The sequence below is a fragment of the Osmerus eperlanus genome, chromosome 12 (genome assembly GCF_963692335.1).
Source record: "Osmerus eperlanus chromosome 12, fOsmEpe2.1, whole genome shotgun sequence".
NCBI lineage: Eukaryota > Metazoa > Chordata > Actinopteri > Osmeriformes > Osmeridae > Osmerus > Osmerus eperlanus.
The window spans coordinates 17,676,853-17,703,329 of NC_085029.1; the positions used below are offsets into that span (position 1 = coordinate 17,676,853).

The 26,477-nt window shown below is 46.2% G+C and overlaps 1 protein-coding gene across 1 annotated transcript; it reads left to right on the forward strand.

Moving 5' to 3' along the window:
- The first annotated feature begins 1,606 nt into the window (after positions 1–1,606).
- Positions 1,607–20,437, forward strand: LOC134031710 (integrin alpha-M-like). Its single transcript, XM_062475413.1, has 30 exons — positions 1,607–1,676; positions 3,388–3,493; positions 3,621–3,715; positions 3,824–3,894; positions 4,337–4,451; positions 5,734–5,861; positions 5,978–6,120; positions 6,296–6,446; positions 7,131–7,281; positions 7,809–7,882; positions 8,486–8,567; positions 8,802–8,935; positions 9,849–9,989; positions 10,152–10,364; positions 11,896–12,029; positions 12,631–12,773; positions 12,882–13,033; positions 13,129–13,254; positions 13,348–13,421; positions 13,654–13,795; positions 14,066–14,164; positions 14,325–14,404; positions 14,502–14,585; positions 14,716–14,794; positions 14,879–14,977; positions 15,278–15,358; positions 15,610–15,720; positions 16,558–16,671; positions 18,175–18,285; positions 19,194–20,437. The coding sequence occupies exons 1-30, from the start codon at positions 1,637–1,639 to the stop codon at positions 19,296–19,298; spliced, it is 3,378 nt and encodes a 1,125-aa protein (XP_062331397.1). The 5' UTR covers positions 1,607–1,636; the 3' UTR covers positions 19,299–20,437.
- The last annotated feature ends 6,040 nt before the right edge of the window (positions 20,438–26,477 follow it).

The window sequence follows — 26,477 nt, forward strand, 5'->3', positions numbered from 1 at the left end:
CATGATGAGGCAGTAAGCGTGATGAGGCAGTAAGCGTGATGAGGCAGTAAGCGTGATGAGGCAGTCAGCATGATGAGGCAGTAAGCGTGATGAGGCAGTCAGCATGATGAGGCAGTGAGCTGGACAGGTGGCATGCTGTGTGTCTGTGTCACATTCTAGAATAGATCTACATGACACTTGGCCACAATCTGGCCACAGTCACACAGCAGCCACTTCCTGTGTCACTTGCAACTTTCAGACAATAGCAGAAGATGATGCTATATAGACGAAATACAGGAAATTGTATCACTTCTATTTTTCATTCCTTTCTAACATAGAAAATGTAACTTGAGTATAGCAATGCTGTATCACCAAATGTACTAATATTCAAAAATATTATTTTATAGTACTATTACATAAAGGGCCTGATAAACAACATTTTTAATAGATGAGACACCACATAGAGAAATTAGAAGAGGACAAGTTACACGTTATTGTAACACCAAAGTCTAAGGAACCAAAAACACAACTAAATGCACTTGCACAATCACACACACACACACACACACACACACACACACACACACACACACACACACACACACACACACACACACACATAGACACATCTTTCCTTCCTCCTGTGATAAAGCACAGCCTGTCTGGTCTTCAATCTACCCAGACGCTCCCATGTTACCCCGCTCCTCATCTCCCTCCACTGGCTTCCCATCACGGCCCATATCAGATTCAAGACTCTGATACTGACCTTCCGAGTGGTGAACAGGACTGTACCCGATTACATCAAGTCTCTCCTCCAGCCTTACACCCCCCCTGCCATCTACGGTCTTCTTCTGACAATCGTCTGGTGGTCTCACCGCTCAAGAGCGCCCGGTCCCAACACAAGCTCTTCTCCTGTCTGGCCCCCCAATGGTGGAATCAACTCCCCACCTCCATCAGGGACACTGACTCTCTCACCACCTTCAAGAAAAGGCTCAAGACGCACTTGTTCCGGGAGTACAACGGCACTTAGGAATGCTTGGCTGGACCTGATGTTAGTTTCCTCCAGGATCACAATGACTCGTATTGAGAGACTTGTTGCTCTTGTTGGTTAGTTGTAACGGTTTTAAATTCTTGTACTGGCTGTGAAATATTTTACTGTTGATCTGTTTTTCTACAGGTACACTCCAGCACTTTTTGAGTTTCATGTTGTTTAATTGTAACTTGTTTAACTGCATGCTCTTATGGTTCTTCCCTTTGGCACTTATTTAGTTTTTCACAATGTATGCTTCATGTTTTGGCTGCTCACAATGTTTTGGGCTATCTCGTTGTCATGATCAGTGACCTATGCTCTTTTGTAAAGCTCTCTCTTGGAAGTCGCTTTGGATAAAAGCATCTGCTAAATGCATAAATGTAAATGTAAAGCAGGCAAGGGATGAAACTGGCCTCACACTGAGGTCAGCCACAGCTCAGCTTATATAGCCGTCCTAATGAGTCAACACAAAACTGGTGTGTTTAATATTCCGGTGACGCAGATCTGCCCTCAGACGCGGTGTGAAGAGTGACAGCTGCATCAACATGTTTGCTCTGGTGAGTTTCTGTTTGTGGTCATAGTTTGTGTTCCTCTGGGCCCTGCAGGTCTGTCCTCGAGCTCTGGACCATGGCATGGACGTTCTCCCTCTTACTGTTCTTGGCGGCAGGTAGGGGAACCTTCATACATCCTCCCTCTGTCCTCCTACTTCCACGGGGATTACTAACATCAAATATGGGATTTCAGATTTGTTATCATCAGAATATCTTGGCTCAGGCTCTTTTCAGATGACTAGAATGTTAGAACGAGAGGGCATTACTGTTACCAACAATATAAACGCACTTATGTTTACACATACATACAATAGCCTATATACACACATATATTATACACACACATATATACGCACGCACATACATACACACCAACATTTATATATACACACTTCTGCCGTTGAAATCCTAAATGCAAATCAAGCTGTAATTATTGCACCAACAAAACATGTAGCTAAAAGTATCAGGGAGATATTGGTTCGAAAGAGACCATTCAGAAAATGTGTCCAAACTTTTGACTGGTACTGTACATCACCTGTAAAAAAATACAGACCAACACACATGACAAGTCCAAACTAAGTGTTGATTTACAACCTTTTCTGACATGTGAAAGTATTTCAAATGTTCCGGTAGTAAGAAGCTCGCTGGAACAAGAGTAGGACAGTGTTCCTCCCATGTGTGTCTTCTGTGAGCACACAGGAAGATTAGAAAGGGTTTCTTATGGAAGTTTGGATGTTTCTGAAGTTATGTATTATTGCTATAGCTCATCTCACTTCCTCATGTGCCACAGTGAAAGTTTATCAAGAGATAGTCACATTTAATATTGATACTAATTGTCAATACTAGATACTAGCATGATGTGTAGTTAGTCCACAGTTGTGGTTTCTCCTTGAGGGACGAGCAGGGGTGGGGTTAAAACCTTATACATGGACAGCTACACCAAATAAGGGTTTAAGTGGTACTTTCAAACTTAAAGTTATATATATATACCGAAATATATGCTAAAGAATGTATCTCATGCAGTCGGTGTTGTCCATGGGATGAATGATCATATGTAGTTGAGATGATCAATGCCCTTTTAAGGTTGTATAAAAGTAAAGACACTAGTAGCGTTTAGGTGTCACTGAACATGACACCTACCACTTCCCTTCCTTTTGGTTTCTAGATACTTTAGTATGTGTGTGTGTGTGTGTGTGTGTGTGTTTCGGGGTGGGTACTTAAGAACTGTGACATCACCAGGGAACAGGAAATGGAGGGATGTTATGTTCCTAGACAAGAGAGGTGGCAACACCCCAAAGTGGTGCTGTGGCCCACACTACATCTCCCAGAATCCCTCACCAAGTGGACAGGACTACACTACACCACACAACACCACACACCACAACACTACACTACAGTTGTAGATGTGTGAGCCACCTAATTAAGTTGGGACTAGAAAAGGGGGGTAAAGAGCAGGGGAGAGAAACCAGAGAGACAGAGCTGGCTGGTTAGATTGGACCAGAGAGCAGCAGGTTGAATCGTAAGCCCTGTTTGGTGAGTGAAGGACGCAGTTGAAGGGGAAAGTCGTGTTTAACTTTTGTGGATTTTTGTTGGACTGTTGAAGTTTGGAGGAGGAACCTGCCTGAGTTTCATTTTTTGTAGTCTGCTCCTGGAAATTAAAGTGCCGTCTTCCTGTGGAACCTGTGTTTGGGTTGTCTTTCCCACCCTGTTGCACTGCCTCACTCTTGCCTGCCCTAGTCGGCTATTTTCATGACGCTACAGTAGTAACAAAGTATTTTGTTACTTCCCATCTCTGCTTATCATACAATTGTGTTGTTTTCTGGTTAGTGCTGCAAGGCTGTTTGGCTTTCAACATGGAGTCTGTGGCTTGGAAGTACCTTAGCAGGCCGGCCGCTGGGTTTGGATACCAGGTGGTGATTAGAGACAGCAGCAGGTATGAGCACACAGTCTGAGAAGTACATTTACATTACATGCAAAAAAGCTTTCCAGGTTGTGTGATTTTCAGTTAGATGTGCTGATCCTGCTGTATGTTGCTGAACATGTCTGTGCCCTGGCTGCAGCCTGCTCACCAGCGCCCCATTAGAGCAGGATGGAGACAGGAGAGGAAAGGTTTACAGGTGTTCGATCAACTCCTGTTCTGAGATATCTATACCAGGTAAAGATCCTGTACTGAGACGATCTGCTCTTTACATAATCATGTTAAGCATATGAGGTGAATCAAAGCGTTTTCACGATGTGTAATCCATAAACATGTTTCCCCTAGTGCCCAGTCACGCAGTCAACATGTCTCTGGGTTTGACAATGACAAAGAATCCAACATCCCAAACCACCATGGTGCGTCCAGTCTTTATATGAGTGTGGGGATGGTATTTTCAATCGTTTCAGTTTTTGCTATGAGATCAACACTTAGAACAACACAATGTGTGAACAAATCTATCACACTTTGTGTGAACACAGATTAGATCAGAGATTACACAATGCTCGCCACATTTCACAAATGTGTTCTCCCAAACACGCGCCACTTAGAGGCCACGCTTTCAGGTAGACAAAGCTGATGTCTTTTACTGAAGTGGTGAATAATAAGTCCACTAAAAAAGACCTAACATTTCCATTGGCTGTAGGCTACTGTGAATTTTGAATTTGCCAATCCCAATTTCCTGTTTACGTCAACCAATCCCACACTGCTTCCTGATTACGTCAACCAATCCGACACTGTTTCCTGTTGCCACACATGCTCACCTACCACAGGTCAGCCTGACTATCCTCTCTGTTCCAGGTATGTGGCCCAACCATCCCTCGAGAGTGTGATGCCATCACCACCTACAACGGCTTGTGTTTGGAGATAAATGGAAGAGACTCCCCTGGTCCTCCTCTCCCTGCCTCCCTAGAGGGTAACCACGGAAACATCCTCTGTCCTTCCATTAGTGTTTGTAACGTCTTCATTTAGCAGATGCTTTTATCCAAAGCAACCTACGGGGGGATTTGAACCTGCGATCTCTTGATCTGCAGTCACAAGCTCAAACCACTGAGCTTTACTGACCCCCTCTGTCACACAATCATTGTTTCATAAAGAGAAATGATGTTTCTGCTAAAGTTTGAGATTAGTGAGGATGTCTCCACCTGTAAATACCTGTGTTCATGTTTTGATGAAAAAACGGATAATTCGCTCTTCAGTGGGATGCAGAGAATGTGTGTTGCATCTTTCATGACTAATGTCATCACGACCTCTGATGTCATCAAGCCCTCTGATGTAATCACACCCTCTGATGTAATCACACCCTCATGTGAACAATTCTAGTCCAGTTTTTCAGGTTTTCAAAGATGAATCATGTCCAAACTAAACACTGGCACACGGTTTAGACAGGTGTTCCTGACAGGTGTTCCTGACAGGTGTTCCTGACAGGTGTTCCTGACAGGTGTTCCTGACAGGTGTTCCTGACAGGTGTTCCTCACAGGTGTTCCTGACAGGTGTTCCTGACAGGTGTTCCTGACAGGTGTTCCTGACAGGTGTTCCTCACAGGTGTTCCTGACAGGTGTTCCTGACAGGTGTTCCTGACAGGTGTTCCTCACAGGTGTTCCTCACAGGTGTTCCTGACAGGTGTTCCTGACAGGTGTTCCTGACAGGTGTTCCTCACAGGTGTTCCTCACAGGTGTTCCTGACAGGTGTTCCTGACAGGTGTTCCTCACAGGTGTTCCTGACAGGTGTTCCTGACAGGTGTTCCTGACAGGTGTTCCTGACAGGTGTTCCTCACAGGTGTTCCTCACAGGTGTTCCTGACAGGTGTTCCTGACAGGTGTTCCTGACAGGTGTTCCTGACAGGTGTTCCTGACAGGTGTTCTTGACAGGTGTTCCTGACAGGTGTTCCTGACAGGTGTTCCTCACAGGTGTTCCTGACAGGTGTTCCTGACAGGTGTTCCTGACAGGTGTTCCTGACAGGTGTTCCTCACAGGTGTTCCTGACAGGTGTTCCTGACAGGTGTTCCTGACAGGTGTTCTTGACAGGTGTTCCTGACAGGTGTTCCTGACAGGTGTTCCTGACAGGTGTTCCTGACAGGTGTTCCTGACAGGTGTTCCTGACAGGTGTTCCTGACAGGTGTTCTTGACAGGTGTTCCTGACAGACCCCCTGCTGTCTGCCTCCCTCTCACGTCTCTCTGTGTTCGCTGTGTTTCCCAGAATGCCCTGGGAAGACCGACATCGCTTTCCTTTTGGACGGTTCAGGCAGCGTCAACACCATAGACTTTGCTAAAATGAAGGTTTTTGTCAAAGATCTGATCCGTACACTAGTTGGGAAGGATACCAAGGTGAGACTTTGTTCTTCTGCTTTGTTTTAAAAAGGGAATTTACAGGAAAATGTATTGATTAATATCACTGTCTCACTTTGTCAATGTCTGATTCCAAACATTTTCTAATTTTGCAGTTTGCTGTGGCCCAGTACTCATTAACTTGCACCATTCATTTTAATTTTCGAAATTTTCTACCTCAAATTTGGGAAAGACAGATTGATATGATAAATCAAAAGGGTGGAGGTACCAATACTGCTTCTGCAATCCAGAAAGTTGTGTAAGGAACATTTCACAGACGTACACACAGTAGTAGGCAACACACACATCAAACACTTGAAGAAAAACAAATGGGGATGTGTTTTATTGCTTTCATTAAAGGGGCCTAAACTAAATTAATTCCAAGAATCAAACATATTTATGATCGCAAATCCTCAAATTGTTTTGATTTCTAGTGATGAGGTATTTTCAGTTAGTGGGGGGTCGAGGGATGGAGCGTCGAAGATCCTGATCGTGATCACAGATGGAGAGTCTCAGGATGGAGGCAACCTCCCGTCAGCTACTTATGCAGCTAACATCAAATCTATTGTTCGATTTGCTATTGGGGTAAGACATAGCAGACTGTCTGATAAAAGTAAACAAATGTTGGGCATAGGTCTAGCTCAGTGGTTAGAGTACTTGACTGCAGTTTAAGAAGTTGCAGGTTCAATTCCCCTCCCTGATGTTGCTTTTGATTAAACAAATGAACACATTATTATTATGATTTTATTGCATATAAAAATATAGGATTCAACATTTGCATAGACGCTTCGGTGGCCCTTAGCTTTGTGTTTTTCAACCTGGGTTTTTGACTTCCCTTGGTACTGGGATCCACACAGATGTTCTTTGAATACTTGATGCTTTAGAACAAATTTTCTGCACAGAAAAGTTATGTTTTAACCCTTGTGTTATCTTCGGGTCATTCTGACCCATCAGCCGTGTGACCCACCATCGTATTGCGACAAATTTACCTCATACAAAAACAAAGTGAAGCATTTTCTTTTAACCGTTGGGCTGTCTCAGACCCCCCACATTGCAAAGGTTAAAAGAAAATTATTTTTATTAGTTTTTGTATTGGGTAAAACTGGGTAAACACAATGATGGTTCGTTATGAACCTTTGGGTCATGTGACCCGAAGGCAGCACAAGGGTTAAGCCATCAAACCGTTCACACATAGTGAAAACTGTGAAAGGAAAAGTGATGCTTCTCTGTGGATAAACAGATGTAGTAAACTATCTGTGTTCCTCCCAGGTGGGCTCTGCCTTTAACAAACAAAGCGCCAAAGACGAGTTGGACACAATCGCCTCACTTCCTTCTCAGACACATGTGTTCCAAGTGAGCAGCTTTGAAGCGCTTAACCAAATCAGCAGCACTTTGCAGAACAGCATCTTCAATATCGAGGGTAGGGGTACTCTGCACTTTAATACCAACAGAAACACTAAAACATAGGCCTACAGCATCTGCAACAACACCTTTTATACACCATTCAATATGTTATTTATTGTACTGTTTGAACAGTTTGAAACCACAGGACAATGTTCCTCAGGTTGTAAAGTAACATAAAATACTAATGTTCACTTTGTGATAGTTAACTTGTAACAGTACATGAACACCACACAGTGCAGTCTATATTGATGATTAGTAATACATTCTTTTCATTTCTGGAGTGTACAGTATATCCTGCCTGGAGTGTACAGTATATCCTGTCTGGAGTGTACAGTATATCCTGTCTGGAGTGTACAGTATATCCTGTCTGGAGTGTACAGTATATCCTGTCTGGAGTGTACAGTATATCACGGGACTGTAGCGAGTAGACGGGACCACTGAACGGCTTGCGGTTCAAAGCTGTGGTCCGTTGATGAGCTGTGTGTGTGTGTGTGGTGTGTGTGTATGTGTGGTGTGTGTGTGGTGTGTGTGTGTGTGTGACAGGCTCGCAGGCTGCAGGAGCGTCGCTGGAGATGGAGATGGCACAAGAAGGATTCAGTGCTGCGTACACTCCTGAGGTACCTCAGCAAGTCACTACAGCGTCACTACAGCGTCACTACAGCGTCACTACACTACATGTCACTACAGCGTCACTACACTACATGTCACTACAGCGTCACTACACTATATGTCACTACAGCATCACTACACTACATGTCACTACAGCATCACTACACTACATGTCACTACAGCGTCACTACAGCGTCACTACAGCATCACTACACTACATGTCACTACAGCGTCACTACAGCGTCACTACAGCATCACTACACTACATGTCACTACAGCGTCACTACAGCATCACTACACTACATTTCACTACAGCGTCACCACACTACATTTCACTACAACGTCACTACACTACATGTCACTACAGTGTCCAAAAAACACTCGACTACTATCAGATAATGTGAAACCGAATGTGATTCAGGATTATAATTTTTTTACAATGATCCTAATGACAGCTACGTTTCCACAGTGCTGTGTTTTCTTTGTTCCTGTTTCCTAACCGTTCGTTGCAATTAACAAGAAACAACCGGGAATGTCTTTCGCTGTTCTGTTAACATCGCTGCTTCCGTCAGGGAGGATATCATATAGGAACTGTTGGAGCCTTCCAGTAGAAAGGAGGATACCAGTCCTACGTGAACAGAGACCAGCAGCCCACCTTCCAGAACATGACGGGAGAGTCTGATAGCTACCTGGGTAAGAGTTTGAACAAAAAATCTCACCAGAAATTGGCTCTCTGAAAAGTCGCTAGATTACGTGATGACGTAAATCCAGTCCTAGTTGGGCCCCTCATCCACACCCAGCTCAGATCATTTGGCAGAATTGTCGCCAGTCGCAAGATGAGATCTTTTTTATTTCATTCCGTCCTGCCAAGTCGACAATATGTTTTGGTGAAAAACATGAATTCTTCCCCACTCACTGTCTCCGTAGGTTACTCCATGAGCACTGCGAGGACGAGGTTTGGCACGTTCACGGTGGTGGGTGCTCCCAGAGCGGCTCACAGGGGCCAGGTGATGGTCGTGTCCCCGGGGAGAACCGACCAGACTCTACAGTTTACAAGACAGGTCAGTGTGCTACCGGTTAAAGTGCTCATGATGTAAAATAATAAAGTACGACAGAAATACTGAACTAAGTAGTAAAATAAAATAGTAAGTAGTACTAAAATAAGGATTTGAACTACCACAAATCTGCATTTTGGTTGTTTTACCTCTTGCAGGTCCATGTCAAAGGTGTTTCACCTCTTGCAGGTCCATGTTAAAGGTGTTTCACCTCTTGCAAGTCCATGTTAAAAGGTGTTTCACCTCTTGCAGGTCCATGTTAAAGGTGTTTCACGTCTTGCAGGTCCATGTTAAAGGTGTTTCACCTCTTGCAGGTCCATGTTAAAGGTGTTTCACCTCTTGCAGGTCCATGTTAAAGGTCTTTCACCTCTTGCAGGTCCATGTTAAAGGTGTTTCACCTCTTGCAGGTCCATGTTAAAGGTGTTTCACCTCTTGCAGGTCCATGTTAAAAGGTGTTTCACCTCTTGCAGGTCCATGTTAAAAGGTGTTTCACCTCTTGCAGGTCCATGTTAAAGGTGTTTCACCTCTTGCAGGTCCATGTTAAAAGGTGTTTCACCTCTTGCAGGTCCATGTTAAAAGGTGTTTCACCTCTTGCAGGTCCATGTTAAAAGGTGTTTCACCTCTTGCAGGTCCATGTTAAAAGGTGTTTCACCTCTTGCAGGTCCATGTTAAAGGTGTTTCACCTCTTGCAGGTCCATGTTAAAAGGTGTTTCACCTCTTGCAGGTCCATGTTAAAAGGTGTTTCACCTCTTGCAGGTCCATGTTAAAGGTCTTTCACCTCTTGCAGGTCCATGTTAAAGGTGTTTCACCTCTTGCAGGTCCATGTTAAAAGGTGTTTCACCTCTTGCAGGTCCATGTTAAAGGTCTTTCACCTCTTGCAGGTCCATGTTAAAGGTGTTTCTGTTTGTGTGTCCCTCAGATTGGGGCGTACTTTGGGGCGGTGGTTTGTGCGATGGACGTGGATGGTGATTCCTACTCTGACCTGGTGCTGGTGTCGTCTCCCATGTACACACAGAGAGACAGAGAGGGAATGATATTCATCTGTACCCTTACTGAGAAGGTATTTAAAGTATCATGCCCTATAATATTCAGCTTTACACTGGCTTACACATCATTAGACGAAAAACTAATTTGAATATTCCACAACCATCAGATCAATTGTTGTTTTGGTCATATGAAATTGATAGTAGTCAAACTCTGTCAACTTGTTTTTTTGTTCCAGAAAGGAGTGTCCTTTCCTGGAGGACGTGAGAACATGTTGCAGGGGGAGGCAGGAGAGAGGAGCAGGTTTGGCATGTCGCTCGCCCCTCTGCCGGACCTCAATAACGACGGGTTCAACGACCTGGCGGTGGGAGCTCCTCTGGAGGATGACGGCCAGGGGAGCGTCTACATCTTCCACGGGCAGAGAGGCGGCATCAACAACCTCTACTCCCAGGTACAACCACTACTCCCAGGTACAACCACTACTCCCAGGTACAACCACTACTCCCAGGTACAACCACTACTCCCAGGTACAACCACTACTCCCAGATACAACCTCTACTCCCAGGTACAACCACTACTCCCAGGTACAACCTCTACTCCCAGGTACAACCACTACTCCCAGGTACAACCTCTACTCCCAGGTACAACCTCTACTCCCAGGTACAACCTCTACTCCCAGGTACAACCTCTACTCCCAGGTACAACCTCTACTCCCAGGTACAACCTCTACTCCCAGGTACAACCACTACTCCCAGGTACAACCTCTACTCCCAGGTACAACCTCTACTCCCAGGTACAACCTCTACTCCCAGGTACAACCACTACTCCCAGGTACAACCTCTACTCCCAGGTACAACCACTACTCCCAGGTACAACCTCTACTCCCAGGTACAACCTCTACTCCCAGGTACAACCTCTACTCCCAGGTACAACCTCTACTCCCAGGTACAACCACTACTCCCAGGTACAACCTCTACTCCCAGGTACAACCTCTACTCCCAGGTACAACCACTACTCCCAGGTACAACCACTACTCCCAGGTACAACCTCTACTCCCAGGTACAACCTCTACTCCCAGGTACAACCACTACTCCCAGGTACAACCACTACTCCCAGGTACAACCTCTACTCCCAGGTACAACCTCTACTCCCAGGTACAACCTCTACTCCCAGGTACAACCACTACTCCCAGGTACAACCACTACTCCCAGGTACAACCACTACTCCCAGGTACAACCTCTACTCCCAGGTACAACCTCTACTCCCAGGTACAACCTCTACTCCCAGGTACAACCTCTACTCCCAGGTACAACCACTACTCCCAGGTACAACCACTACTCCCAGGTACAACCTCTACTCCCAGGTACAACCTCTACTCCCAGGTACAACCTCTACTCCCAGGTACAACCACTACTCCCAGGTACAACCTCTACTCCCAGGTACAACCTCTACTCCCAGGTACAACCTCTACTCCCAGGTACAACCTCTACTCCCAGGTACAACCTCTACTCCCAGGTACAACCACTACTCCCAGGTACAACCACTACTCCCAGGTACAACCTCTACTCCCAGGTACAACCTCTACTCCCAGGTACAACCTCTACTCCCAGGTACAACCTCTACTCCCAGGTACAACCACTACTCCCAGGTACAACCTCTACTCCCAGGTACAACCTCTACTCCCAGGTACAACCTCTACTCCCAGGTACAACCACTACTCCCAGGTACAACCTCTACTCCCAGGTACAACCTCTACTCCCAGGTACAACCTCTACTCCCAGGTACAACCACTACTCCCAGGTACAACCTCTACTCCCAGGTACAACCTCTACTCCCAGGTCTGTGTGAGGAAGTCGATTTTGAGAAAAGGCACAGGTGTGAAAAATGTACCTTGGTCTAGGAAGCAGCCAGAAGCTCTGATGTGACAACAGTGTTGCACATCAGTCTGCGTCATGATCACTTCTGTTCCTCCTCCACGGTAGAGAATCGCAGGGTCTGAGGTGCATTCTGGGATGAAGTTCTTTGGCCTGTCCATCAGCCAGTCGTCTCTGGACCTCAGTGGAGACACTCTCCCGGACATGGCCGTGGGCTCCAAGGGGGCCGTCATCTTACTCAGGTGTTTCTAGAGTTTCTGAAGCAGATAACTCAGGTGTTTCTAGAGTTTCAGAAGCAGATGACTCATGTGTTTGAGAAGCAGATAACTCAGGTGTTTCTAGAGTTTGAGAAGCAGATAACTCAGGTGTTTCTAGAGTTTCGGAAGCAGATAACTCAGGTGTTTCTAGAGTTTCAGAAGCAGATGTTTCTAGAGTTTCAGAAGCAGATAACTCGGGTGTTTCTAGAGTTTGAGAAGCAGATAACACAGGTGTTTCTAGAGTTTCCGAAGCAGATAACTCGGGTGTTTCTAGAGTTTGAGAAGCAGATAACTCAGGTGTTTCTAGAGTTTCAGAAGCAGATGTTTCTAGAGTTTCTGAAGCAGATAGCTCAGGTGTTTCTAGAGCTACCTGCCTGTAGGTTTTAGCTCCAGCACTAATCTAGCACACTTGATTCTAATGATTAGCTGGTTGTTCAGGTAACTAGTGTTAAATCAGGTCAACTAAGTGTGGTTGGAGCAAAAACCTATAGGCAAGTAGCTATTCAGGAACAGGGTTGGTTTTAGAATTTTTGAACTAAATGTTTTGTTGATATATTTTTCTTCATGTTTTGTATTCATGTTCCAGGTCCAAACCCATAGTGACCGTGAATGTTGAAGTGTCTTTTAACCCGACCAGAATCTCCACCAACCACTCAGACTGTGTGACCCCTCTTCCTCACACCGCGACAGTCTGCTTCACCATGACCCCGCACACTCAAGGACAAACAGGTTCCTTTCCTGGACTCATTTGTTTTGATTTGCATCGTAACGTAGTTTGCAGTTTACCTTCACAGCCATGAGTGTGTGATTGGAGCCTAATCTGAACTGTTCTTCCAGCTCGAGCGCAGGTTAATTACACGTTGACACTGGACGCAAGACGCAAAGCGCCCAACTTCCGTGCTTACTTTCAGCTCAAACAACGACAGTACACAAACATGGTCATCCTGGACCTGAAGGAGACTTGCAACAAACACAACTTCTTCGTTGAGGTGGGTGTGAGACCTGTGTGTGTGTGCCTGTGTGTGTGTGCCTGTATGGTGGGGGGTTTTAGGGATAAAGATCAGAATGTGTACTCTCTCTCTAGGCTTGCCCGGAGGACTCTCTCAACTTAGTCCACAATGAAGTTTCGTTCAGTTTCGAAGGCTTGCCTTCCTCAGACTCTCTCTCTCCCAGCCTGCTCCAGGGCTCCACCACCACCTCCAATCACCCGGTCAGTTTCTCCCTGGTCTCGGAGCTGTATAACCCTTATTTCAGGACCGTTCAACATCAATTAAACCATTTAACATATTCTCCCATCCTACAGCTGGACTTTGAGATCAACTGTGGATCTGATAACAACTGTATCGACAACCTCAAAGTGGATTTTAATTTTACTGGGTAAGATCACTGGATCATCAAGGAAACCAGCTGATTTAGGATGGCTCACAGGGTAGCGCGCATACCGTTCAGGCTAGCGCAGGGGCCTGGGTTCGATTCTAGCCTGGGCAATTTCCTGTATGTCCTCGTCTCTCTCCCTCCCTGCTCTCCTGTCTCTCTCCAACTCTCTCTGTCGATATAAAAAAGGCCAAAAGAATATCTGATCCTTTTCAACCGTGTGTGTGTCGGTCAGTTCCTCTGAGCTGAGGGTAGGAATCGACGACGTGCTGAGTCTGACCGTGTCGATGGAGAGCAGGGAGGAGAACTCCTATAACAGCCGGGTGGTCCTTCGCTACCCTGCCGGCCTCTCCTACAGACACTTCACCCCCGTCCAGGCAAGCCTGCTCTCTGCTCCACAAACACATCCTGAAGAATGATCCATGTGTTACTGAACAGTAATGATAAGTGTGACAGCACGACGGTTAAAAGAAAATGCTTCACTTTGTTTTTGTATGCGGTAAAGTTGTCGCAATACGACGGTGGGTCACAATGACTGATGGGTCAGAATGACTGATGGGTCAGAATGACCCGAAGATAACACAAGGGCTAAAGAATGATGTGTTACTGAACAGTGATGATAATGTGTGTGTGTCTGGCTGTGACAGGGGAGAGTGGAATGCAACTCGTTAGATAGTGAATCTGAAGGAACGACAGGAAGAAGCGAATGCACCATCAACAAGCCCATCTTCAAGAGCAACAGCAAGGTCAGTTCTTCACATCACATTTGCCTTTTTCTAAAACTGTATGATGAAACCTACGCCGCTGTGTTCATCCATGACAAGCTACATCAACACTCTTACTGCTTTAGAACAGGCTTCAGGGTGAAACATGTACTCTTTCAATTCTTTCTCTGTGTCTGTCTAGGCTGTCTTCACCATCTCCTATGGAATAGATAGAAACAGTCAGTTTGACCCCAGGGTGAACTTCAGTGCCAATGCCACAAGGTCTGATTGGCTGTCATAAGCTCACATACGTTCTGCAGTGTTATGATGTGTGTGTGTGGCTGTACCTCCACTAACGTCCTCATTCAAATCCCTCCAGTGGAAACGTTCATGCCGCAGGGAGTGACCTGTTCATACACAGAGACATCAGGGTGCAGTACAGCATTTATGTGTTGCTTTCCAGGTGTGTGCTACTCCTTTATCAAAGTGTAAATGTTTAAGTAGAGAGATATTTAGATAAATGGGTGTATTTGATTTATTGGAATCTACTTATGGAGTTTTGTGATTTATAGTTTTTGACTTTGTTCGTTCAGAGTTGAGGATTCTACCAGCTACATAAACTTCACTGCTGAGAAAAACGATTTGCAGAAACCTGTGTTGCAGTCATTCCAGGTGTGTGAGGAGGGTCTCCACCATCGCTTCACTGGTTTTAGAACGTAATTCAGGAATGATACAACTCCCTTTTCTCTTTCTAAGGTTTTAAACTTTGCCAGAGATTTCAACCTCACCGTGATAATCAAGGTGCCCATGCAGCTTGGTGAGACAGACATCTGGGTTGACTCCAGAGGGATGCAGGTGAGAGTAATGAATAATCACCAGCATTTAAAACAGGGGCACGGGTTTGTTTTCAAAACCGTTTTTTTACTGAAAATTTCTTAATAATAAGTGGGGGGGGGGGGGGGAGATTAGTCATTTTCAAAAAGTGGGCGGCACATGTACCAGTGGTGTGTAATGAAACCTGGGCACCTGGTTTAAACAAGTGTTGGAACATATGAATACAAGTGGGTTGTTGTCATGAGTTGTTATGAAGCCAAGATGTCTGTTTATGAATCAACACGTCACGTTGTTCTGCATAAAAAACTATTTCTGTCACAGATTCCAGGATGCAAAAGAGGAAAAGATGAGGAACCAACTGTCAGAGACTTTGTGGACAAGTTGAAGAGAAAATCCCCTCTGGTGAGCAGCAGGAATCTGAGTCCTCCAGAAAGGACACACCTTGTATAGCTGTTGTGACCACGTTCCGTTGATGATAAAAAATAAATAAAATGTTTTAATGGTGTTGCCCTTTTTACAAGTAATATCACAGAGGGCTTCACATAAACACAATTTATAAAAAAAATCACAACATGTTTTTAGTATGTCATATCGACAGCAAGCATGGTGTGAGTGTCCATACAGACATAAAGCTGCTGTCTGTACGTGTGCAGGACTGTGCGGTGGCCAGGTGTGGCGTGTTCACCTGCAGCGTGTTCGTGAGAAGAGACGACTCCCTTGTCTACAGCATCTCTGGAAACATCAGTTCAGGATGGATACAACAGGTAACACAGCTTCAATCTCTCCACGAACATATCGTCAGATATACCTGCTGGTTTGATAGATCATGTTACAGTAGCCTTTCTCAACCCTGGTCCTCAGGGACCCCAGTCCTGCATGTTCTAGATGTTTCCCTGCTCCAGCACACCTGAGTGACCCCTGTCCTGCATGTTCTAGATGTTTCCTGCTCCAGCACACCTGAGTGACCCCTGTCCTGCATGTTCTAGATGTTTCCTGCTCCAGCACACCTGAGTGACCCCTGTACTGCATGTTCTAGATGTTTCCCTGCTCCAGCACACCTGAGTGACCCCTGTACTGCATGTTCTAGATGTTTCCCTGCTCCAGCACACCTGAGTGACCCCTGTCCTGCATGTTCTAGATGTTTCCCTGCTCCAGCACACCTGAGTGACCCCTGTACTGCATGTTCTAGATGTTTCCCTGCTCCAGCACAACTGAGTGACCCCTGTCCTGCATGTTCTAGATGTTTCCCTGCTCCAGCACACCTGAGTGACCCCTGTCCTGCATGTTCTAGATGTTTCCTGCTCCAGCACACCTGAGAGACCCCTGTCCTGCATGTTCTAGATGTTTCCTGCTCCAGCACACCTGAGTGAACCCTGTCCTGCATGTTCTAGATGTTTCCGTGCTCCAGCACACCTGAGTGACCCCTGTCCTGCATGTTCTAGATGTTTCCGTGCTCCAGCACACCTGAGTGACCCCTGTCCTGCATGTTCTAGATGTTTCCTGCTCCAGCACACCTGAGTGAACGGGTCATTATGAAGCTCAACAAAACAAGCCAAGTAGTTGATTTGACCTCAGACCTGTGAGGTGTTTCTGTCCTTCAGATTGGCCTGACGTCCGGCCAGTTCTCTCTGACCAGCACGGCCACCCTGGACTACGACAGAGACCAGTACATCTACGACTCCCAGGACTCCAAGAACAACCCTCCCATCCAGAAGGTACGGTAGCCATCATCATCATCATCACTTCCTTGTGTCCCTTAGCATGACACACTGTGTTTGTATAGTGTGTGAGTGTATAGTGTGTGTGTGTGTGTGTGTGTGTAGTGTGTGTGTGTGTGTGTGTATAGTGTGTGTGTGTGTGTAGTGTGTGTGTGTGTGTGTGTGTGTATAGTGTGTGTGTATAGTGTGTGTGTGTGTGTGTGTGTGTATAGTGTGTGTGTGTGTGTATAGTGTGTGTGTGTGTATAGTGTGTGTGTGTGTATAGTGTGTGTGTGTGTGTGTATAGTGTGTGTGTGTGGTGGCTCATGGTGGGACTGGGACATCATGGCTGGGATGTTGACCAGGTTATCTTTCTGAAACACTGCTGATGTTTGAGTCCTTCCTGGTGTGCAGGTAGAAACACTGCTGATGTTTGAGTCCTTCCTGGTGTGCAGGTAGAAACACTGCTGATGTTTGAGTCCTTCCTGGTGTGCAGGTAGAAACACTGCTGATGTTTGAGTCCTTCCTGGTGTGCAGGTAGAAACACTGCTGATGTTTGAGTCCTTCCTGGTGTGCAGGTAGAAACACTGCTGATGTTTGAGTCCTTCCTGGTGTGCAGGTAGAAACACTGCTGATGTTTGAGTCCTTCCTGGTGTGCAGGTAGAAACACTGCTGATGTTTGAGTCCTTCCTGGTGTGCAGGTAGAAACACTGCTGATGTTTGAGTCCTTCCTGGTGTGCAGGTAGAAACACTGCTGATGTTTGAGTCCTTCCTGGTGTGCAGGTAGAAACACTGCTGATGTTTGAGTCCTTCCTGGTGTGCAGGTAGAAACACTGCTGATGTTTGAGTCCTTCCTGGTGTGCAGGTAGAAACACTGCTGATGTTTGAGTCCTTCCTGGTGTGCAGGTAGAAACACTGCTGATGTTTGAGTCCTTCCTGGTGTGCAGGTAGAAACACTGCTGATGTTTGAGTCCTTCCTGGTGTGCAGGTAGAAACACTGCTGATGTTTGAGTCCTTCCTGGTGTGCAGGTAGAAACACTGCTGATGTTTGAGTCCTTCCTGGTGTGCAGGTAGAAACACTGCTGATGTTTGAGTCCTTCCTGGTGTGCAGGTAGAAACACTGCTGATGTTTGAGTCCTTCCTGGTGTGCAGGTAGAAACACTGCTGATGTTTGAGTCCTTCCTGGTGTGCAGGTAGAAACACTGCTGATGTTTGAGTCCTTCCTGGTGTGCAGGTAGAAACACTGCTGATGTTTGAGTCCTTCCTGGTGTGCAGGTAGAAACACTGCTGATGTTTGAGTCCTTCCTGGTGTGCAGGTAGAAACACTGCTGATGTTTGAGTCCTTCCTGGTGTGCAGGTAGAAACACTGCTGATGTTTGAGTCCTTCCTGGTGTGCAGGTAGAAACACTGCTGATGTTTGAGTCCTTCCTGGTGTGCAGGTAGAAACACTGCTGATGTTTGAGTCCTTCCTGGTGTGCAGGTAGAAACACTGCTGATGTTTGAGTCCTTCCTGGTGTGCAGGTAGAAACGTACGTGGAGGTGTTTCCTGAGGTGGACCTGACTAAGGAGATCGTGGGCGGCTCCCTGGGTGGGCTGGTGCTGCTGGCGTTGATCTCGGCTGCTCTTTATAAGGTAATCAGGATTGCTATGCTTGGTCTTCATAAGGTAATCAGGATTGCCATGCTTGGGTACGGCTGGGTTACTTTAAAATGTCCCATGACATGAAATGTTCACTTTAGGAGGTTATTTAACATTAATATGAGTTCCCTAGCCTGCCTTTGGTCCAGTGGCTAGAAATTTCGATAGGTATAAACCAAGCCCTGGGTGTTCTTCTCCGCCTTTGAGAAAATGAAAGCTGAAACACTCGGATTTGAAAATGCTGGTTTTATGACGTCATAAGAGCGAAGGTTACCTTCCCTTTCTCTGCTTTGCCCGCACAGAGAATTTGGCCCACCAATGAGAAAATGAGCTACGACCGTGCAAGCGCGATATTGGTTTTTCCTAGAGACATCATGGCTTGCAAACGTCCGAAGCATGGCAGTTAGCCCCGCCTCTTTCTTCCTCATAGCATTTAAAGCTACAGACATAGAAACGGCAAGTCCTGAGGAAAGCTCATTCTGGGACTGCTCGTAGTGGCTGTAATTCTGCACCAAGGCTGAATTTCGTGAAAGAAACGTCAGATACAGTATTAGGGACCACTAAGGCCTATATAAAAGCATCCAAAAACAGCATGTCATGGGATCTTTAAGCATTACACATTCAGCCTGTGTGCTTTCAGAGGACAAACTTTCATTTTTTTGTAGATTCACATTAGCAGGTATGAAACAATTACAATTTACAGGTAGTTGTACAAAACAGTGCAATACAAATATACTGAAAATACTAATTTTAGAAGTTAAGGATTATATCTTAAGGATGACTTATGTCTCTCACTGTCTCTTTCTACCTCTCTCTGTTTCTCCATCTTTTCCTCTATCTCCTCTTTCTCCCCCTGTCTCTCTCTCTCCTCCCCCTCTCTCTCCTCTCTCCATCTCCCCCAGGCTGGGTTTTTTAAGAGTCAGTACAAGCAGATGTTGGAGAACTCGGGTGATCCTGAGGGAGCGGACCCTGAATATGAGAACACCGTGCTGGAGGAGAACAACTAGTGGAGCTAGCTGCTGCTGCCATGTCATCCATGAGTGTGTTTGAAGGAGACAAATGTCTTAGTTTTTCTCGATTGCTAAGACACATTTCTTGAAACAGTCACCCATTTTCTCAAAACTGTAAACAGAAAAAGAAATCTTAAAACTCAATTTCCAAAACCTCTGACTCTTCTGGCAAAATCAAACACTTGCCCCTAAACCATTTGACTTGTGCTCAAAATCAAACAATGCTTTCAGATCATAAACACAGCAAATCAATATATAAACACTATGGAGCAATCATTAGACACAACACAAAAAAATGGAAAGCACAGCATCCAGGGCATGTACTTACATGTAAAGACAAATTTGTTTATGTATACACGGTAAATTCATTTACGTAGCAATAAAGACAATGGATTTTGGATTTTGAAACACTGGATTTTGGTGTTTCAACACCTATTGACACTTCCCTGCTGTATGATTATGTTTAGCTGTGTTCTGCTCCTCTCTTTCACCAACCTTCTCTGGAGGAGGGGATCCCTCACTCCGTCTCTGGAGGAGGGGATCCCTCACTCCGTCTCTGGAGGAGGGGATCCCTCACTCCGTCTCTGGAGGAGGGGATCCCTCACTCCGTCTCTGGAGGAGGGGATCCCTCACTGAATTGCTCCCCCCAAGGTTTCTTACATTTTTTTTTGTTCTAGTGAGTTTTTCTGGGAGTTTTTCCTTGTCTTCCTTGAGGGTTTAGGTTGGCTAAGGGGCAGTTCTATGGGCGTATGTGAAGCCCTCTGTGACATTGCTTGTAAAAAGGGCTATACAAATACTGTAAATTTGATTTGATTTGAAAATATTACAGTAACCATCACAATTTAGTACTGTCAACAAAGAATGAATAAAAAACGGGCTAAAACCCCTCTGGTGTGCTGGATCCAGCCTGGAAAACACTCCGCACCTATGTCACCACAGGCCAATTCCATTGCCTGTAGGAGATTTACCCTCACCCCTCACACCCCTCACCCCCCTACAAACCAACAATGTTGTTACTATTCCTGTTGCTACAGGAATAGTGTAACCTTCATGTAAAGTGTTGCTTTGTAGATGCATGGTAGTTAATGTAACATTCATGTAAAGCACCTGAATAAAGCCTGCATGCCTTTCCTGTATGTCTGCTTTGCATCGTTCTCTTACATCGGCCATGCAAGTGATGTTGCAAATGAGGTAGAGGTTGTTTACAGGTTGTTTAGCACGCTCCTGTGCTGAGGGGCCCTGTGTGACTGAAGGGATCTGTTAAAACCACAGATAACGAGGAAATCCTCTTTGGTCTCATGTGAAATGTTCCTAACCAGGGAGGTCAGTGATTTGCCTACCACCTCAGCCCAGTTGGTAAACAACAGTCTGAGCCCTGAGGCATGAACGTCAGGGACATGGCCTGCGGGGTATTCCAGGTAGTGGGTTTAGTGAAAACTTTGAGTTGTTTAACCCTGAAAAGAGGCATACTCCAAGCTTTCCGTTCCAGAAAGAGAGGTAACAAAACTTTTGGTCAGTTTCCATGGTAACTTATTCTGTGAACCTAACCTGCTCGCTAGCAGGTTTTCCATGACAAACTCTGCGTTTCTACCTATCCCCTCCCACTTTCTGATCCTGAAAGAGTTTGCAGACATGGGGTGTCCTTTCCTGGGTCAGCCGATCGATTTCGAACAAAATATTATAGCCTTACGTCAGGAGAGGATTCTAAGACCGCGATTGGATGATTGGATGTACTGTCAAATTAATTGGTCTTAACTCGGCCTCTCTCCCTCTGTCTCTCTCTCTGTCTCTCGACCCCTCAGAGTCTTGGTCTTGACTCGGCCTCTCTCCCTCTGTCTCTCTCTCTGTCTCTCAACCCCTCAGAGTCTTGGTCTTGACTCGGCCTCTCTCCCTCTGTCTCTCGACCCCTCAGAGTCTTGGTCTTGACTCGGCCTCTCTCCCTCTGTCTCTCTCTCTGTCTCTCGACCCCCCAGAGTCTTGGTCTTAACTCGGCCTCTCTCCCTCTGTCTCTCTTTCTGTCTCTCGACCCCTCAGAGTCTTGGTCTTAACTCGGTTTCTCTCCCTCTGTCTCTCTCTCTGTCTCTCAACCCCTCAGAGTCTTGGTCTTGACTCGGCCTCTCTCCCTCTGTCTCTCTCTGTCTCTCGACCCCTCAGAGTCTTGGTCTTAACTCGGCCTCTCTCCCTCTGTCTCTCTCTCTGTCTCTTGACCCCTCAGAGTCTTGGTCTTGACTCGGCCTCTCTCCCTCTGTCTCTCTCTCTCTCGACCCCTCAGAGTCTTGGTCTTAACTCGGCCTCTCTCCCTCTGTCTCTCTCTCTCGACCCCTCAGAGTCTTGGTCTTGACTCGGTCTCTCTCCCTCTGTCTCTCTCTCTGTCTCTCGACCCCTCAGAGTCTTGGTCTTGACTCGGTCTCGATACACTCTGGTCTATAACGATGGATATAACTATTAAAGGAGGTAAAGGACTTGCTAGCTAACCAAATCCCTTTATACACACAAAACACAGAGAGAACATTGTCCTTGTATTAAGGCACACAAGGTGTATACAGAATAAACAAATATTACATACAAAATGGAAACATTTCTTAATAAAATATTTTCTTAAAGGTGCTGGTCAGAATTCATCAAACCAAAATGAACTTTGTACCTCATTGAGTATGGCATGTATTTATAGTATCATTCGCCTGTTTTTGAAACACAGGTTAGATGCGGTTCTGTGCTAAAGCAGCCCTTGAGTCTGTCTACAGTTCAGAACTGGGTTTAACCCGTGTTCATCTAACTGGCCCCATGGGTTGACCTCCGTTAAGAAAATCCCTCTTTTCTAATTAAACAAACCATCAAATTCACATAAAAGAATTAAAATGTACACTTTTGTGAATGAAAGTACAAAAAAAAATCGTTATAAAGAAGTAATTCAGACAATGCCTTTCACAATTCCTTCAACGTGCATCTCACGGTACCTGCGTGCATTGTAATGGTGGTGGGGTCTCTATGGTAACTGGTAACCTGGTAACTTCAACATCTTCTGATTCTGCAGGACATTGTTTTAGTTCACAATGAAACAAATTTGTGAAACACATTTCAAAGGAAGTGGAATAAATATTGATGGATGTATCAATGGAAGCTGTTTGGTCTATAGGAGAGGGTCAGATGGAAGCTGTATGGTCTATAGGGGAGGGTCAGATGGAAGCTGTATGGTCTATAGGGGAGGGTCAGATGGAAGCTGTATGGTCTATAGGGGAGGGTCAGATGGAAGCTGTATGGTCTATAGGGGAGGGTCAGATGGAAGCTGTATGGTCTATAGGAGAGGGTCAGATGGAAGCTGTATGGTCTATAGGGGAGGGTCAGATGGAAGCTGTATGGTCTATAGGGGAGGGTCAGATGGAAGCTGTATGGTCTATAGGGTAGGGTCAGATGGAAGCTGTATGGTCTATAGGGGAGGGTCAGATGGAAGCTGTATGGTCTATAGGGGAGGGTCAGGTGGAAGCTGTATGGTCTATAGGGGAGGGTCAGATGGAAGCTGTATGGTCTATAGGAGAGGGTCAGATGGAAGCTGTATGGTCTATAGGGGAGGGTCAGATGGAAGCTGTATGGTCTATAGGGGAGGGTCAGATGGAAGCTGTATGGTCTATAGGGGAGGGTCAGATGGAAGCTGTATGGTCTATAGGGTAGGGTCAGATGGAATCTGTATGGTCTATAGGGGAGGGTCAGATGGAAGCTGTATGGTCTATAGGGGAGGGTCAGATGGAAGCTGTATGGTCTATAGGAGAGGGTCAGATGGAAGCTGTATGGTCTATAGGGGAGGGTCAGATGGAAGCTGTATGGTCTATAGGAGAGGGTCAGATGGAAGCTGTATGGTCTATAGGGGAGGGTCAGATGGAAGCTGTATGTTCTATAGGGGAGGGTCAGATGGAAGCTGTATGGTCTATAGGGGAGGGTCAGATGGAAGCTGTATGGTCTATAGGGGAGGGTCAGATGGAAGCTGTATGGTCTATAGGGGAGGGTCAGATGGAAGCTGTATGGTCTATAGGGGAGGGTCAGATGGAAGCTGTATGGTCTATAGGGGAGGGTCAGATGGAAGCTGTATGGTCTATAGGGGAGGGTCAGATGGAAGCTGTATGGTCTATAGGGGAGGGTCAGATGGAAGCTGTATGGTCTATAGGGGAGGGTCAGATGGAAGCTGTATGGTCTATAGGGGAGGGTCAGATGGAAGCTGTATGGTCTATAGGGGAGGGTCAGATGGAAGCTGTATGGTCTATAGGGGAGGGTCAGATGGAAGCTGTTTGGTCTATAGGGGAGGGTCAGATGGAAGCTGTATGGTCTATAGGGGAGGGTCAGATGGAAGCTGTATGGTCTATAGGGGAGGGTCAGATGGAAGCTGTATGGTCTATAGGGGAGGGTCAGATGGAAGCTGTATGGTCTATAGGGGAGGGTCAGATGGAAGCTGTATGGTCTATAGGGGAGGGTCAGATGGAAGCTGTATGGTCTATAGGGGAGGGTCAGGTGGAAGCTGTTTGGTCTATAGGGGAGGGTCAGATGGAAGCTGTATGGTCTATAGGAGAGGGTCAGATGGAAGCTGTATGGTCTATAGGGGAGGGTCAGATGGAAGCTGTATGGTCTATAGGGGAGGGTCAGGTGGAAGCTGTATGGTCTATAGGGGAGGGTCAGATGGAAGCTGTATGGTCTATAGGAGAGGGTCAGATGGAAGCTGTTTGGTCTATAGGGGAGGGTCAGATGGAAGCTGTATGGTCTATAGGGGAGGGTCAGATGGAAGCTGTATGGTCTATAGGGGAGGGTCAGATGGAAGCTGTATGGTCTATAGGGGAGGGTCAGATGGAAGCTGTATGGTCTATAGGGGAGGGTCAGATGGAAGCTGTATGGTCTATAGGGGAGGGTCAGATGGAAGCTGTATGGTCTATAGGAGAGGGAAGCTGTATGGTCTATAGGGGAGGGTCAGATGGAAGCTGTATGGTCTATAGGGGAGGGTCAGATGGAAGCTGTATGTTCTATAGGGGAGGGTCAGATGGAAGCTGTATGGTCTATAGGGGAGGGTCAGATGGAAGCTGTATGGTCTATAGGGGAGGGTCAGATGGAAGCTGTATGGTCTATAGGGGAGGGTCAGATGGAAGCTGTATGGTCTATAGGGGAGGGTCAGATGGAAGCTGTATGGTCTATAGGGGAGGGTCAGATGGAAGCTGTATGGTCTATAGGGGAGGGTCAGATGGAAGCTGTATGGTCTATAGGGGAGGGTCAGATGGAAGCTGTATGGTCTATAGGGGAGGGTCAGGTGGAAGCTGTATGGTCTATAGGGGAGGGTCAGATGGAAGCTGTATGGTCTATAGGAGAGGGTCAGATGGAAGCTGTTTGGTCTATAGGGGAGGGTCAGATGGAAGCTGTATGGTCTATAGGGGAGGGTCAGATGGAAGCTGTATGGTCTATAGGGGAGGGTCAGATGGAAGCTGTATGGTCTATAGGGGAGGGTCAGATGGAAGCTGTATGGTCTATAGGGGAGGGTCAGATGGAAGCTGTATGGTCTATAGGGGAGGGTCAGATGGAAGCTGTATGGTCTATAGGAGAGGGAAGCTGTATGGTCTATAGGGGAGGGTCAGATGGAAGCTGTATGGTCTATAGGGGAGGGTCAGATGGAAGCTGTATGGTCTATAGGGGAGGGTCAGATGGAAGCTGTATGGTCTATAGGAGAGGGTCAGATGGAAGCTGTATGGTCTATAGGGGAGGGTCAGATGGAAGCTGTATGTTATGCCCTTATTCATAAGAAATGGGGGAGGAACAGAATAGTAGAGATTTGGGTGAACGCTTCCCCTCCCCCAGCTGCCCAGAAACACTCCACTCATTGTTTTGTTCTGAGAATCCTGGAGACGTTCTCAAGCTGTTGGCAAGTTCAGCATTATACCATCTGATTCCCAAAGAGATCTGTTTTGTTGCTCTACATTCAGAATGGCAGAATCATCACGAGGAAAGTAGAAAAGATGTGCTCAGGTTGTCATGGGTACTAGTATGTTATGTTGTCACATGCATTTTACAAATGCAGAGGATTTGCTTCCTTTCCCCCCTCAAGTTACTAACTTCCACAGGAAACCAGATTCCTGCCCCTGCCACCACAGGACTGTTGGTTGGGCAGCTGTGGATCTTCCCACTTCTCTCCAGGACCACAACAATGAAGCCTTTTACTTGGTTGGCCTAACCACCCAGCCCCATACAGTATGTGAATGATTTTTTCTTTCTATTGCTGGGCTTGCAGTCACTCTCATGAGGCAGTCAGCACCATGAGGCAGTAAACATCATGAGGCAATAAGCATGATGAGGCAGTAAGCATCATGAGGCAGTCAGCATGATGAGGCAGTCAACATCACAAGGCAGTCAGCATCATGAAGCAGACAGCATCATGAGGCAGTCAGCATGAGAGGCAGTAAGCGTCATTAGGCAGTAAGCATCACGAGGCAGTTAGCATCATGAGGCAGTCAGCATGATGAGGCAGTCAGCATGATGAGGCAGTAAGCATGATGAGGCAGTCAGCATCATGACGCAGTCAGCACGATGAGGCAGTCAGCATGATGAGGCAGTCAGCGTGATGAGGCAGTCAGCATGATGAGGCAGTCAGCATGATGAGGCAGTAAGCGTGATGAGGCAGTAAGCGTGATGAGGCAGTAAGCATGATGAGGCAGTAAGCATGATGAGGCAGTGAGCTGGACAGGTGGCATGCTGTGTGTCTGTGTCACATCCTAGAATAGATCTACATGACACTTGGCCACAATTTGGCTAAAATAAGATAGCAGGCACTTCCTGTGTCACCAGGCCACAACTTGTGACACTTCAAGGTGTTGCATGTTTTCACTTCACCATATTAAGTTTGTGCCCAAGAAATGTGTTGTCTTATGAATACAGCCTTGGCGTAAATCCATGAGGGCTTTTGATTTACTGACAGGCAGCAAAGACCATTCATCTGGTAAGATGAATCCACTTGACCACTACATTCACAATGGACTCATTTAGCGACATACTGTATGTGCATGTGGAGAGTACAGTAGAAGAAAGTTCTGTGTTCTGCACAGTTCTACAGGAGTTCAGAGGTAAAGAAACAATCTGTATTTACCAGGCACGGTGCAACAGTTAAGCACAAGTGTCTCAATCCACACTAGAAACTAAACTTGCAACACTGTC